This window comes from Coffea eugenioides, chromosome 4 (genome assembly GCF_003713205.1).
Source record: "Coffea eugenioides isolate CCC68of chromosome 4, Ceug_1.0, whole genome shotgun sequence".
Classification (NCBI taxonomy): Eukaryota; Viridiplantae; Streptophyta; class Magnoliopsida; order Gentianales; family Rubiaceae; genus Coffea; species Coffea eugenioides.
This window is the reverse complement of record NC_040038.1, coordinates 4,575,191-4,589,234: the sequence shown is the minus strand read 5'-3', so window position 1 is coordinate 4,589,234 and position 14,044 is coordinate 4,575,191. Positions and strand designations below refer to the sequence as shown.

Here is a 14,044-nt window from a genome sequence, read left to right as displayed (position 1 = left end):
TCAGCGTCCATTTCTCTTTTACTTATAGCTAGTTTGGAAGGATGGAAATGAAAAGAAAAGAAAGGTTTTGAAGGGATATCCATTGTTTGGGAGTTAAAATGAGAAGGAAAAGAAAAGAATAGGAAAGATCCCACCGCCCTTCATCTTTTGGAAAACTTTCCGCCCAATGTTGGGCGGAAAGGGAAGGAACGGATAGAAGTTTAAGTAAATTTTTCAATATGACCAAATTACCCTTAGAATCCTGATACAAAACATTTTAATACCTGATGAATCCCTCTCACATTTGTTTATAAAAAGGGCATATTTGTAAAATAATTTGTTTAAATATCTTTTTCTTTCCTTTGCATTCAACTCCCAAACAAAAGAAAACTACTCACTTTCTTTTCTCCTTTAAAACTCCCAAACAACTTAGATAGAAACTTTGATCCTTTCTTTTCTTTTCTAACTTATCATTTCTCTTCTTTTCTTTTCATTTTCATCCTCCCAAACTAGCTATTACAATTCAAACCCTTAAGTTAAGGGTCAGTCAAGACTCAGGGCCAGTTGTTGGAGAAGTGCTATCAGATCCTAGTCATCCAGTAGAAAAATAATGGCAGAAGTGGTCACAACTCACATGACTTTAAGGGCTTAAAAGTGACAATGCCTTGCTTGAATTTTCCAAGAAGATTAAAAGATAAGGCTTAGGATACGATGTGACTACAGGCCAATAATTGAACGATCATCGGATATTAATTTCTATCTTTTGTTTTGTTTCAATAATGAAGCCTATGTGTACATAAAGCCATATTCTCGTTCCTTTGGACTTTGTTTTGCGTTCAGATAAACCTATTTAAATGCCTCATTAAAGTGTCTAATATTTTTTCTGGAAAAAAAGCCTAACAAAATGGCAAACAAAACTCAATGATTTCTTGTTTTACAATATATACTAGCACTGCTATTTAACGAAAGAGGCTAATATAATGCTTATAACTTTTTGCAACATTAGGCAATAGTGATTATGAGAACAAACAATAAACACCCATTTTAGTCTGTTCTAATAGTGTAGGAAATCATCGTATAGACCCAGATCTGGTTCGAGTCTTTAAGCATTTTAAGCATCTGGTTGCTTAACCAAGCAAAAGACAAACTTTGCATCATACATTCTGTTGGGTTGCTAGCGCCCTTGGGAAATGCCCTGGACGTACTTTCTCAAACTCATTGGGCTCTCCCATTGAATGCATGATAACTCTGTATAATACATATGGGCCCTGCTTTGGGGCAACAATCGTCTAGTGAATATCAAGGGCAGTCCACTATGGAGTTGCTTGAGTACAGTTTTCCCATCCCGTTTTACCCTCTGAGACCTGTCCAAAATCAGAATTGACTTGTGTAATCGAATTCATAATGAATAGTGGAGATTTGTGGTACAATGGCTGGAGGGTTTTCTTCTCGTTGTTGTTCTGTAGCACTCAGAACAATTTGATTACACTTTTCTTTAAAATCATAAACATGCATATATTGACATTGGACGTTTTTAACGGGTTCAGTGAGTCGTCAATTTTTCTTAAAACAAATTTCTTTTCCAGTAGATGAGAGATGAGATTTAAAAAGTAAGGAGGGAGCAGAGGATTAGAATCCAAGACATTTAATTTTTAGGATTTTAATTTTAACCATTAGACTGAAACCTCTTCAACCAGTAAGTAGTCAGTTTATCTATATTAGGACTACAGATGAGTTAAATCGGCTTAATTGAGTTGGGCTCAGCTCAATTTCATCAAGTTCAAACTCGACAATTTTTTAACGTAATACTCGAGTTCAAACTCGATCTCAAATTGAGTTCGAGTTCGAGTCTATTCGAGTTATATATATATATATATATATATATATATATACAAGTTAGCTCGCAAGTTAATAAGTTAATTTTTTCTATAGTTGGTTGGAGCTTGACAACTCAATTTGGTTAACTTGAACTCGATTCGAGTTTGATATTAACCAAACTCAAGTTGAGTTTTGACTAAATCAACTCGTAAAGGGGTTTAATTTGTTTGCAACCATAATCTAGATGATACGCTTATTATCTGAAACTTATTTGCATTATTGTTTCTCTTGTATTTAGGCTTATCAAGGTTAATTCCACTCTTTAAAAAAAAATTAACACTTGACATTTAATCACCACCCAATACTTAACTTATAGTGTCCACTGATCACAAAAAATCCATAATTTTAAGTTGGTAAGTAAATTAGAAAGTTCTAAATTTAATTCTCTTATCGAGAGTTGTAGCTTAATTTAGATTACTATTATTATCCTTACCTATGGGTTGTTTTCTTACTTTGTATTAGTTGTTGTATTTATTGTTCTATCTTTTTTTTGTTTGAGAAAAAATAATCATAGGAGTTTTTTTTTTTTTTTTTTTTGCACATATATGAGCATTTGTTAGAGTGAAAAAAATTATCAAAATTATATCCTAGCAATTCTCGTCATTCATTAGAGGAAAGATCGTTCAAAATATCCCTCGCATTTGATAAAATAACTTTTTTCAACCCTCACTTTTAGAAGTGTAATTTTACATCCCTTAAAAATTTATATTCGTCAAATTTAGTCCCTATTTAGGTTTCCGATTAGTTTCTGATCGAAATTCATCACATGACTTGCACGTGATCATTGTTGAAGGGTAAAATTTTCAAATCAAATTTTACATAATCCGATTCATAGTTTTTCATATTTTACAAAATGAATTTTTTTGTCTCTCATATTTCACAAAATGAATTTTTTCATCCCTCACATTTTATAAAATGAATTTTTTTATCCCTCATTAATCATGTGTATGAATAGTTTTTTTAAGTCATGTACGTATCTATTTAATTTTACTTAAACAATACGAATAACATGTGTACAATTACAATTAGCTTATTTAGGCGAAACTAAATAGAAATATATTACATGTTATTCATACTGTTAAGGTAAAATTAAATAAATATATACATTAATTTTAAAAAATTGTTAGTTTTTCACTCATGTTCATTTTTTTTTTACTCAAAAATTGAAAACAAATAAGAGATTTAATTTTAAATATTGTCGAGTATTTATATGGAATTAATTTGGACATAAAAAATAAATAAAGGAAAAGTATGATAAAAAGAAGTAAGTGATTGGCACTTACAAATTTTAAAACAATCACAAGATAATTAATTCAACTGTTAGTCCTAAAAATGGCGAGTAGAAATTTCAGATATAAATTACAATTTGTTAGCATGACTATAAAATTTGAATTATGACCTATTAATTAGATTACCTGATTATACAACTCAATGAATGAAGTATTATCAAAAGAGAAAAGGTCACAAATATTAAACAAATTCACATGATGAAATCAAATAAATATATACATGAGTTTAAAAAAAATTGTTAGTTTTAAACCCACACACACACACACATATATATATATATATATATTAATTGAATAACATGTGTATAATTACAATTAGTCTATTTAGGTGAAATCAAATAAAGATATATTACATGCTATTCGTAGTATTCAGGTGAAATTAAATAGATATATACATAGATTTTTTTTAAAAAAAAAACTATTCACACACAAGGTTAACGAGGGATAAAAAATTTATTTTGAGAAACATGAGGAACAGAATAATTTATTTTGTGACATATGAGAGACTATGGATGAGATTATGTAAAATTTGATTTAACAATTTTACCCTTAAAAAATAATCACGTACAGGCATGTGATGGATTCCAATAAAAAATTAGTTAGAAATCTAGATAGGGATTAAATTTGACATTTATAAATTTATAAGAGACGTAAAATTATATTTTTAAAAATAAGAAATGAAAAAGTTAGGCCTTGTTGGATTGCATTTTTTGAATATTTTTAAAAAGATTACTATAACGATTTGATATACATGAAATAAAAATATATTCATGAAAAACGTAACCATATTTGAAAAAAGTAAAACGATTTTCCATTCATTAAATCGAGAAAGTGGCAAAAAGAGCCATCCGCCTCCGATACAAAAGAAGGGGACCCACCAGAACGACTGGCGCCAAATCATATCCGTTTCAGATTACATTATCGTCATCGTCATCATCACCAACGAGACAGCTTCACCTTTTAACTAGCACACTGGACTCTATCTCCGGCCGGCGGCCACCTTAATACTGACCCCTAAAATGGCTTTCTCCTCAGCCCTTTTCTCCCCTGTCTCTTTCACCCCGAACCCCACCCTAAACCCCACCAAACCTCACCGAAAATCCTTCACATTTGCTGCCATTCCGCCACTATCCACGGCAACCGACGTTGTCTCGATGGCTCCTACCTTAGACGGAACCACAGTCGCCGTCATTGGTGGCGGGTCAGTGGCAGCACTTGCTGCGGTGCTCTCTCTGGCTGACCCGGAACGGCGGCGGAAAATGCAGGCGGAGGAGGTTGGCGGTGGGGATAAGGAGGTTGTTAAGGAGTACTTTAACAATAATGGGTTTCAGAGGTGGAAGAAGATTTATGGGGACACGGACGATGTGAATAAGGTTCAATTGGATATTCGAGTTGGGCATTCCAAAACAGTGGAAAATGCTTTGAAAATGTTGATGGATGAAGGGTCTTTGCGGGGAGTTACTGTTTGTGATGCCGGGTGTGGGACCGGGTCGTTGGCTATTCCCTTGGCGAAGGAAGGGGCCGTTGTTTTGGCTAGCGATATTTCGGCTGCTATGGTTGCTGAAGCTCAGAAGCAGGTCAGCCTTACTACTAATCATCTTGCTAATTGGTTAATTGCATTGATCAGCTAAAGCAACTATTTTTTTCCCCTATTTCTTGGGGGCATGCTTTACAATTTCTTTTTCTAGTTTTTTCGTAAAAATTCAGTAAAAATGCGTTCTTTGGCGATAATTAGCTGCTTAAAATGCTAACAATGAGTAGTCATCTTGATGAAAAGCTGAAATTTTTATAACCAATTAAAAAGAGTGGAAAAGAATGAAGGTCCGGAATAGGGTAAATTCGCATCCCTAAGTTCTAATATTGTGCCTTGTACTAATCATGATTCTTTTTTATATAATTATAGAAAATGTCCGTTTTCCCCTCTAGTCTCTTCTCTCTATCTGATGTTCCCTGTTACTGGCTACAATAACTTAAATCAACAATGCCACCTGTCTATAGTTTACTCATGTAGTCCTTTGGTTTAGTTATAGACCCCAAAAGATTTCACTATAAACTATCCAATCGATAAGACGCTGTACAGATAAAATGCCCTTTTTTTTTTTAAAAAAAAAGGGCAGTCCTATTTGCTAGCACTTAGAAGAATAATCTTCAATTGTCTAATTAAGTAAAACTCTTACCTCCATACTAGTGTATGGGATCTATAAGATTTTAGCTTTGATAGCCATGGTTGGTACAGGCGGAAGCAGAGCTGTTGAAAGGTAAAGATGAGGTATCACCGGCACCAGTTATGCCAAAATTTGAAGTGAAGGACTTAGAAAGCTTAGATGGCAAGTATGACACGGTAGTCTGCTTAGATGTTTTGATACATTATCCACAAAGTAAGGCAGACGCCATGATTGCTCATCTTGCTTCATTAGCCAAGAATCGGTTGATTCTTAGTTTTGCTCCCAAGACATTTTACTATGATCTGTTGAAGAGAATTGGAGAATTGTTCCCTGGACCTTCAAAGGCTACAAGGGCATATCTTCATGCAGAGGCTGATGTCGAGAGGGCTTTGCAGAAAGTTGGCTGGAAAATAAGGAAGAGAGCTTTAGTTACAACACAATTTTATTTTGCAAAGCTTGTGGAGGCTGTTCCTGCCTAGTGCATAACAAGAGGTTAGAGCTGAATTTTTGCCTTCTTCCTCTTCTGAACGGCTAGATATTAGGAGACTCCCAGAAGTTTTTTAGAGCTCTAATTTCCATATGTTGTTTGTCTCTTTTTGTTTCCTCCTAGACCATGTATATTAGATTTGATGATCAGGTATCAACTGTAACTTCAACAATTTTTGTTTGTTAAAGCATTGGACTATAATTGAATGTAGATGTCATCACTTGGTGATTTGAAGCTGTATATACGTTTGCATTTTCTTTAGTATGGTTTTTGACATCAAAATAATGCTTGATTCTGGTTCCCCTTTCGTGGTTCGTTATTTTCTGCAGGAAGATGAAGACGAAGTGACAATGACCTACTATGGAATTCATACTTTGATGTGTGCTCTTTGTATGAGCTTTCCGATTAAGACCCAGAATGCTACCATAAGGCTGTTTAATGGAAAAAAAAAAATCAAATCATTACTGGGAAATGACCTGGGTAGTCAAGGATTTTACATCAGAGAATTAAATACCATTAAAATGCTAGAGCAACTTTTGATATGTTAGGGAAGTAAAGGAATCTAATTGCTACTACACAAGGATAATAAATTCTCTATCCATAGGTTGAATGCTGGGGTAAAAACTGGTGCTGCAAAGAACATGTATTATCTTCCTTTGTCAAAACTTATCTGCAATTCTTGAAAAAGCATCGCAAATCTTACTGAGAGCAGAACTTAGTATATCAGTGTGGGCCTTCTGCTGCTCTCTGTCTAACTGTGAGTTCATTCTTTGGGTTTCCAGTTGTGCATTTAGTACACGATTGTTTCTTTCCAAAACCTTGATCAAGTGCTGACTGAGGTTGAAATCTTCACATTTATCCAAGGATAGTCTTCTTCTCTTCACATCCTCCTGAGAGACTCTTCTTGTCCAGAAATGTGGGCCTGGCTGTTTTCCTTTTGCTGGACCTAAGGGTCACAAGCTAGTTAAACAAATGCTAGGCAACTGAAAAATTTTCATCATTGATTAACTAGACTAGATATACAAATTCTGACTAATATTACGAGTTCATAGTGACAGCATGAATTTTTTGAATATGGAGAAATAATAGCATGTCATCCCTCTTCTGTGTGGTTAATAATAAATGACATAATGGGATGAAGATATCTAGGTTTACCTTGGTTGGAGTATGGCTGATGAAAGTGTTGACAATGCTTCTCTGCTTTAAGAGGCAATTGTTAGCATAACAGTTTCAAGGGAAAAGAACTATTTTCGTGTAAGACTCACTCAGTGATTGAAAGCAAAACAGAAGATTTACTCGGAGAGATTCAATTTGCAGATCAGATTTTAACTTTATAAGCATCCTCTAGAGAAAGATAAGTCTAACAGTGACATATATAGTTGAATGAGCTAACCAAACCTATACTGTATATCTTTTGAAGGTGTAGAATAATAAATAAAAGGAAGTGGGCGGCAGTTTTGAACAATCAACCAAGTTGGTTGCTTGCTGAAGTCTTGGATGAAAGGATACTTGAGCATGTATCAAACCTGATAGAGGCATTGGAGCAGGGGAATTGCTTCTTGGACTTTCTCTTGCAACTTGTACGTTTGGACCCCTGAAAATTTTCCCCTGAGCGCACTTCTCAAGATGTGAAATTAGAGTTTCTGGTCTGGCATGAGTACCACTATCAAAGACTACCCCCGTTTCTATCCCCCTGTTAACATCCTCCTCATCGTCATCCTCAGTATCTGCTACACATGTCCCAACAGCCTCTCTTCCATCTACACTCATTCCCATTACAGCTTGATAGGAGTTTCCATTGAGGACAGCATGGACTTCTCTATCAAAGTGACCTGGAAGTTTTTTCTCCCGCCTCAAATCATTTCTCATCATCCAAAACGATTCACCTTCTTCTTTTACCTGTGACTCCCATGTTCTTATTTTCTTGAAGTCGCTAACAAGATTACTCCATCGCTTTCGGCACTGGACCGGCCCTCTGTTCACCCCATGCAATCTGCAGTACGATGAGACAGAGTCCCATTTGGGTTCATGCTGACCCGTAACAAAGATGGAGCTGGATCTGCGGCCCTTCCTTCCTTGACTCTCTGCAATATTTTTCCCTTCAATGAGGATTAGTGTTTCTTGCTTGGTCCACCGAGGGTGTCTTGTTGATTTATTTTCGCTATTGGTCCTTTCAACAGCTTGGTGCTCTTCATCAAGTACACTAGCTGAGGAAGTGGCTTTTTCAAGCCTGTCATTTGGTCCAGGAGCCATGTACTTTTAACAGCTAGACTCAGGAAATACTGGACTGGTGCACAAGTTTTGGAGCCTAATTTCCCACGTTCTTCTTATATGTGTTTTTCCCATCTCTCAGCTATTGACTACAAAAACATGGGCTAATACTTCTTTAGAATGCATTCAATTCAAAAGTTCTTTGATTTTTTCCTTGTTTGAGCACCAAGATGTTCACTGGAGGCACAATTTCCTCAAACAACTAGTCAATATCTTCTTAAGCTCCTAAATGGCATAACCATGTTGGGATGTATATTTTGTCCTTTCAATTGCTTAGTACCATATAATTTTGTCGTTGAGAAGTAAAGTGGCATGTCCTTTCTTTAACTATATAATTTTCCAGATAGTTTAGCTTTAGCATATTAAGATTCTTATATTGCAACAGAAGCAATAATATCAGCTTCCCATATAATGAAACATTACCTGTTGCAGGAGTTGAGGACTAAATAAATAGTAGTAAATGGTATAAATTCTCTCTCTCTCTTTTTTAAGAAGTATTAGGGTGTATATAATATTAGTGTTTATCTTGAATGACGTTCTTTATTGTGATTCTCTTTGCTTTCCGCACTTGATGAGCTAACAATTGTATCTGACGATCTCTATCATGAAATTTGCAGGAAATAGGTTGGATGTGCTGAATTTCCTATGTCTATCTTGTTCCTAAATTCAGAAATAAGCACTGTAGAATCAAAGAATTGATTATCTAACAGCACAAGTAAACAATCTCCACAGACTGGCGAATCTTCAATATTATGGGATCTTCAATGAAGCATGTCAAAATATAGCTGTCAAGCTCTATATTAATGATTCAATACCCAAAATTCTGTAAACGTTTCTGTTTTCTTGGCCAAGGCTTCTTCAGTTACATGATCTTCCACTGATACAGATCAGTAATCGCGAAAAGATTTTACCATTGAGTCAACGTCAGATTTTTCTAGGATATGTGATCTATTCTCATCAATGCAATGCGTTCACTGAACACAATATGCTAAATCCACCCACCTCATGATAAGTTCTTGATTTTGTGTAGCATCAGTTGTGATTTTTTGAAGTTGCCAGTTTCAATCTCAATTTCTCTGTTGTTTACCTACCTTGAGATGAGAGGCCTTGAAAAAATTAATGAGTAGGAAAAAAGAGACGTGAATAATGTCCAAGATGATTTACAAAAGAGTTGATCTTATATGGGCTGACATTATTTTGACGTTAGTATACATAGAGAGTATCATTACTTAGAATCACTATTAACAATAATTAGGACCTGTTTGGGGTTGCGGTGCTTTCAGTTAAAAAGCACTTTTGGATGTTAAAAGTATTTTTGAAACGCTTTGATAAACATCATTCCATAAAATTAGAAATGGAGCTTTTGGTGTAAAAAACACTTTTAACTAAAGCTCAATTTTGATGCTTTAACTTTTATGTTTTTTAAAAAAATTTTAAATTTAATCACTTTATCCTATAGAGAAATGTTATTTGGACTCAATTTTTTGTTATTTACAGTTCTACCATTTGTTTTATTAACCATTATTTTTTTTAAAAAAATCTTGTCCAAAAATTTAAGAGTAGATTGACTAAGCATGCTGCTTACGGGCCATTGAAAAGTTTGTTCACTGTTGGGAACTGAAGCCCAGAAGGCCTAGGCCCATCACAAACAAACCAAGCTGCTTCAAACGTGGCGCTCCCTTCATTTTTCCCGCGCATTTTGTGCTGATTCCGGCCAATTTGGCCCCAAAAAAAATTCCCACCCCAAACCAAAAAAAAAAAAGCAACCCTAGATAAGAAATTTCTGAATTGGTCGAAAATGGAAAGAGGAGCCGGAGAAAATGAAAGCGAAATGGATAGAGATGAAGAAGAAGCAGTCAATGAGATCTTAAGAGATCGATTTCGACTCTGCACTATCTCCATTGCTGAAGCCGAAGGTATTTTAATTAGCTTTTGGATACTTGATTGCATAATATTATGTAAAATCATCTCATATTCGAAATTTTTTGAGCAGCAAAAAAGAATGGGATGGAAGTTTCGCAACCGATCATGGCTTGTATTTCCGATCTAGCCTTCAAATATGCCGGTAATATTTTTCTCCCTAAGGTTCTCTGTGTATTAAGCTTGTATTAGAGTTTTAAATAAAATTATATATGGTTACCTGTTATTTGGAGGCCCAAAAAAAAAGGAATAATGGAAATGAGCAACTTTGATAAATTCGTCGTCCAAAATGCGTGCTTGATTTTTTTCCCTTTTTCTGGTGGGCTTGAAAGATACTATTTTCATTGGGTTTTGTTAGGCTGTTTGATTCTAGTCATCTTACTGCAATTCTGTGTATTTTCTCTCTGCATTTGGTTACCATTTGGATTATAGTCAAATAACTGATAGTAGAGGATTTCCAGTCTATGATTGCACAGAATGGGCTATTGAGCTGTGGAACTGTCTCAGCAGGAAGTGGTTTATTGTATAGAGCTCCTAAAATCACATTATTTCATCTTGACTTATCTTCTTTTGAGATTATCTTGATTAAGTCAACTTGATTATTTCAACTTAATCAAGATAATCTCAAATGTGAAGTCGTCTTGACTGAAAGTTTGGTCCATAACCAATTTAGTTCAGCATGTATCCAGTATGGGAATGTGCTCATCTTTGGGGTGTGGAGATGATGAAAGGCAAGAGCAAGGAGGCTCAATGTATTAGGACACAAAAAGTAGCAGCTCCCAAAGACCGATTCTCGATAATTTTGCATCATGGTCAATTGGTCTGTCTGGAAGATTAGGTTTAGGATAATTCTGTTCATTTCAGATGGATGACAAGGATCACCAACTTATAATCTGTATAATATTCTTAACATCTAATTTTCTGCAACAATTGCATCTGAAGCTGCTTATTAACTGATAGAGGTAGACTTGAACTCTATCTAATTGTTGGCCATCTTGGTTTGATTTTTATGTGTTTCTAAGTTCTTCAGCTTTTCCATGAAACATGAAATCTGTATTTCATGTCTAGCTATTCCAGCTTTCAGCTTTGCTCTTGGCATGAATTTTTGATGGAAAACAATATGATGACCATGAGAGTGGATGAGATCTGGTGTTGTAGCTTGTTCCTTAATCAACCCCATTTTCTTCTCCCCTAATTCATCTTCTACAATGTTTTTTGACACTGCGAAATGTATTAAAATGATGCGACACCAGCGAATTTGCATCCCTGTATTCAGCCAATTTAAACTAGGATATTAAGTGGATCAAAATATTTACAAATTTCAAGTTTCCATAACAAAACTAGTTTTGCTCGCTGCTCGCATTTTGTTCCTGCAGAGAGGGTAAGATGTATGCTAGTTAGTCTGACATTCCTGAATTGAAAGCACCAATATTGATTAAAGATCACATCTTGCATATGCAACCCTTAGCCTTTGCTGACAAAAAGGTTTCTTGCAGTTGTTGAAGTTTGAACTAAAAATGGAGTATTTCCTGAAATGCAGAACAGTTGGCAAAGGACCTTGAGCTATTCTCACAGCATGCTGGTCGTAAATCTGTAAACATGGAAGATGTCATACTTTGTGGTGAGTTGACTGGCATAATTTTGGAAGTGAGTTTTCTGTCTCTGGATTATTCAAAATAATGATATGCCTAATTGTACTTCAGTGCACCTGCAGTTTTAGAATGTTTAGCTGCATACTGCATGCTTTAGCAAGTCTCCTAAAAAAGGAAGACTAGAAAGAGTCTGAATTGTTTTAAACGGTAAAAGCATTCTTCTTCTCAATTAACAGGCTCATGTCTTGTCATTGATCATCGTTACAAGTCCAGGTTATTTATATTGGAGCATATTATACGTTGATATTCTCAGTTTACCCCAATTTTGTCATCCTCTTACATGTGATACTTGCATTGACAAAACAAGTGTCATTAGTGCTGCTGATAAGGATTCCGAAGCACATTGTTTAAGCTCTGATATGGCATATGTCTGCACGTTTGGAATTTCTGGTTTAGAGAAATAAAGTCGAGTGCATCTTGATTCAATTTGTTAAGTATATATATATATATCTCTCTCTCTCTCTCTCGTTTTTGTTTTTGTTTTCGTTTGTTTGTTTATTTTCGATGTTCATATACCATAAGCTGACTTGGACTTGTTTCAGCTCATCGGAACAGTCAACTGGCTGCGTCATTAAGATCTTTCTGCAATGATCTAAAAGCAAAAGAACCTCCATCGGAAAGGAAGAGGAGAAGAAATGCAAAAAAGGAAGATAAAGGTGCTGCTGACGCACTCTATATCCCAGATCAGTAATCGAGACTTGAATTTTCGTCCGCAGATTATTGTATAGTTTTTCTCACATATTCCATCTTGGTCCTCTATGATTTTAGATGTATTACCTTCAGTGACTAGGAACAACAAAAAAAACTATAACTGATTAAGAAATACGTATGTCCGGAATCGTCTAAACTGATTCTTCTCACTTCAACATCTTCCCTTAAATGATTCTAAGATGACCTCTGGAACTACATGATAAGCAAAATTCTTCTCACTTCAACATCTTCCATTAAAAGTGATTGGATTATGTATGTTATGGTTGCTGATGAACTTCAAAATCGAGATCGAGGCAAATGTAAAAAAAATGCAACTCGAACGGATTCTAACGAAAAATTGCGGTATACCCAAAACTATGCATGCACAACACTTGTTTTAATGTAACAAATGTATAAACAATTATAACATGTGTAAAGTAAAAAACGAAAAACTTCTGTAATTGCATGTGCAACACTTGTATGCAATTATAACACTAGTAGCGGAGAAGGATGGGTTGGGTAATATGAGAAAGGGGAGTGTAAGTGAGAGATTTTGGATTCGAAACTTTTCACTTGTATATAAAAAAAAAATTTACAACACTGTAAAACAAAAAACAAATATTTATATATTATATGCAAATATCAATAATAACCTAGGGTGCATTCAAACCGAATTGAATTTGAGGAATGTCATGCTCGAACTCAAACTCGATTATTGATAGTGCTACTCGAGTTTGATTGAGTAAAGATTTTTAAACCCGAATTTGACTTGAATAAGTAGTATATGAGTTTGAACTCAATTCAAATGAGCTCGAGGGCCTTTGTGAGCCACGTCGAGCTCGAGTTTGATTTTTCAGTGATAAATTTCACAACTTTCATACTTGTAAGTGTAATTTCACATATATATTATTTTTAATTTAAAAACCTAATTACTCGAATAAGTTCGTTAAGCACTCAAGCCTCCTTCTTTAAGGCTCATGCTTGACATGAATTCACAAATGAGCTGCTCAAGGTCAAGTCGAACCTTAGACTAACCCTATTATAATCTCTAAATTCAGAGAATACACCATCCACACCTTAAATATATATAGTATCCTACTCCCTCTGTGTAGCACAAAGGAGTCTAACAAAAAACAGCCTATACCAAAAACTATGTGTGATTACATGTGCAACACTTGCATTAAAGTAACAAATGTGTAAACAATTACAACACGTGTAAAAAAAACAACAAATGTTAACATTTTATGCGTCAATATCAATTGTAACCTCTAAATTCAGCAATACACCATCCACACCTCAAATATATGTAGTATTCTACTACGTTTGTGTAGCCCTTTCAACTAAAAAAGCAAAGTTAGAGAGGATAAGGAACAATGTTTAGATAAGTTTGGCCTCAATAATGTTTAGATACATTTGGTCTACGAGTCTATAGACTATGTAAGTATATTCAAGATTATGTAAAGGATGATTTCATAATTTTTTTTCTACGTCTTAAAAGTTAATCCAACAAGTAATAAATGCAACAAATTGTGGAAGCACCATAGAGATTAATGATTAGTTTATCTAAGCACAAAAAAAAAAAAGAGTTTTAAGTAACTAATCATAATTAAAAAGAAAAGAGTTTTAAGTAACTAATCATGTTGAAGGTTGATTAGGGAAAACTCTCTAGTCCCTCCTCACTGTCAATTAATTATCAGGATTAAAAAGTTAAAA

General features: G+C 34.8%; 3 protein-coding genes across 4 annotated transcripts; 2 read left to right on the top strand and 1 right to left on the bottom strand.

Annotated features, from left to right (window-relative positions):
• The first annotated feature begins 4,045 nt into the window (after positions 1–4,045).
• LOC113767659 (magnesium protoporphyrin IX methyltransferase, chloroplastic-like) lies at positions 4,046–8,959 on the top strand. 2 transcript variants are annotated; one of them, XM_027311826.1, is made up of 3 exons: positions 4,046–4,723; positions 5,383–5,803; positions 8,687–8,959. In XM_027311826.1, the coding sequence occupies exons 1-2, from the start codon at positions 4,166–4,168 to the stop codon at positions 5,788–5,790; spliced, it is 966 nt and encodes a 321-aa protein (XP_027167627.1). In that variant the 5' UTR covers positions 4,046–4,165; the 3' UTR covers positions 5,791–5,803; positions 8,687–8,959. The 2 variants fall into 2 exon arrangements, with proteins under 2 accessions (XP_027167627.1, XP_027167626.1); XM_027311825.1 differs by lacking the exon at positions 8,687–8,959 and adding an exon at positions 6,128–6,397 and having other exon boundaries at positions 4,047–4,723.
• On the bottom strand, positions 6,669–8,672 carry LOC113767661 (trihelix transcription factor GT-2-like). Its single transcript, XM_027311827.1, has one exon. The coding sequence runs from the start codon at positions 8,049–8,051 to the stop codon at positions 7,197–7,199; it is 855 nt and encodes a 284-aa protein (XP_027167628.1). The 5' UTR covers positions 8,052–8,672; the 3' UTR covers positions 6,669–7,196.
• An 861-nt stretch (positions 8,960–9,820) lies between the features above and the next one.
• Positions 9,821–12,463, top strand: LOC113769525 (protein MHF1 homolog). The gene is made up of 4 exons (XM_027313989.1): positions 9,821–9,985; positions 10,063–10,134; positions 11,530–11,610; positions 12,184–12,463. Exons 1-4 carry the CDS (start codon positions 9,868–9,870, stop codon positions 12,330–12,332), a joined length of 420 nt encoding a protein of 139 aa, XP_027169790.1. The 5' UTR covers positions 9,821–9,867; the 3' UTR covers positions 12,333–12,463.
• The last annotated feature ends 1,581 nt before the right edge of the window (positions 12,464–14,044 follow it).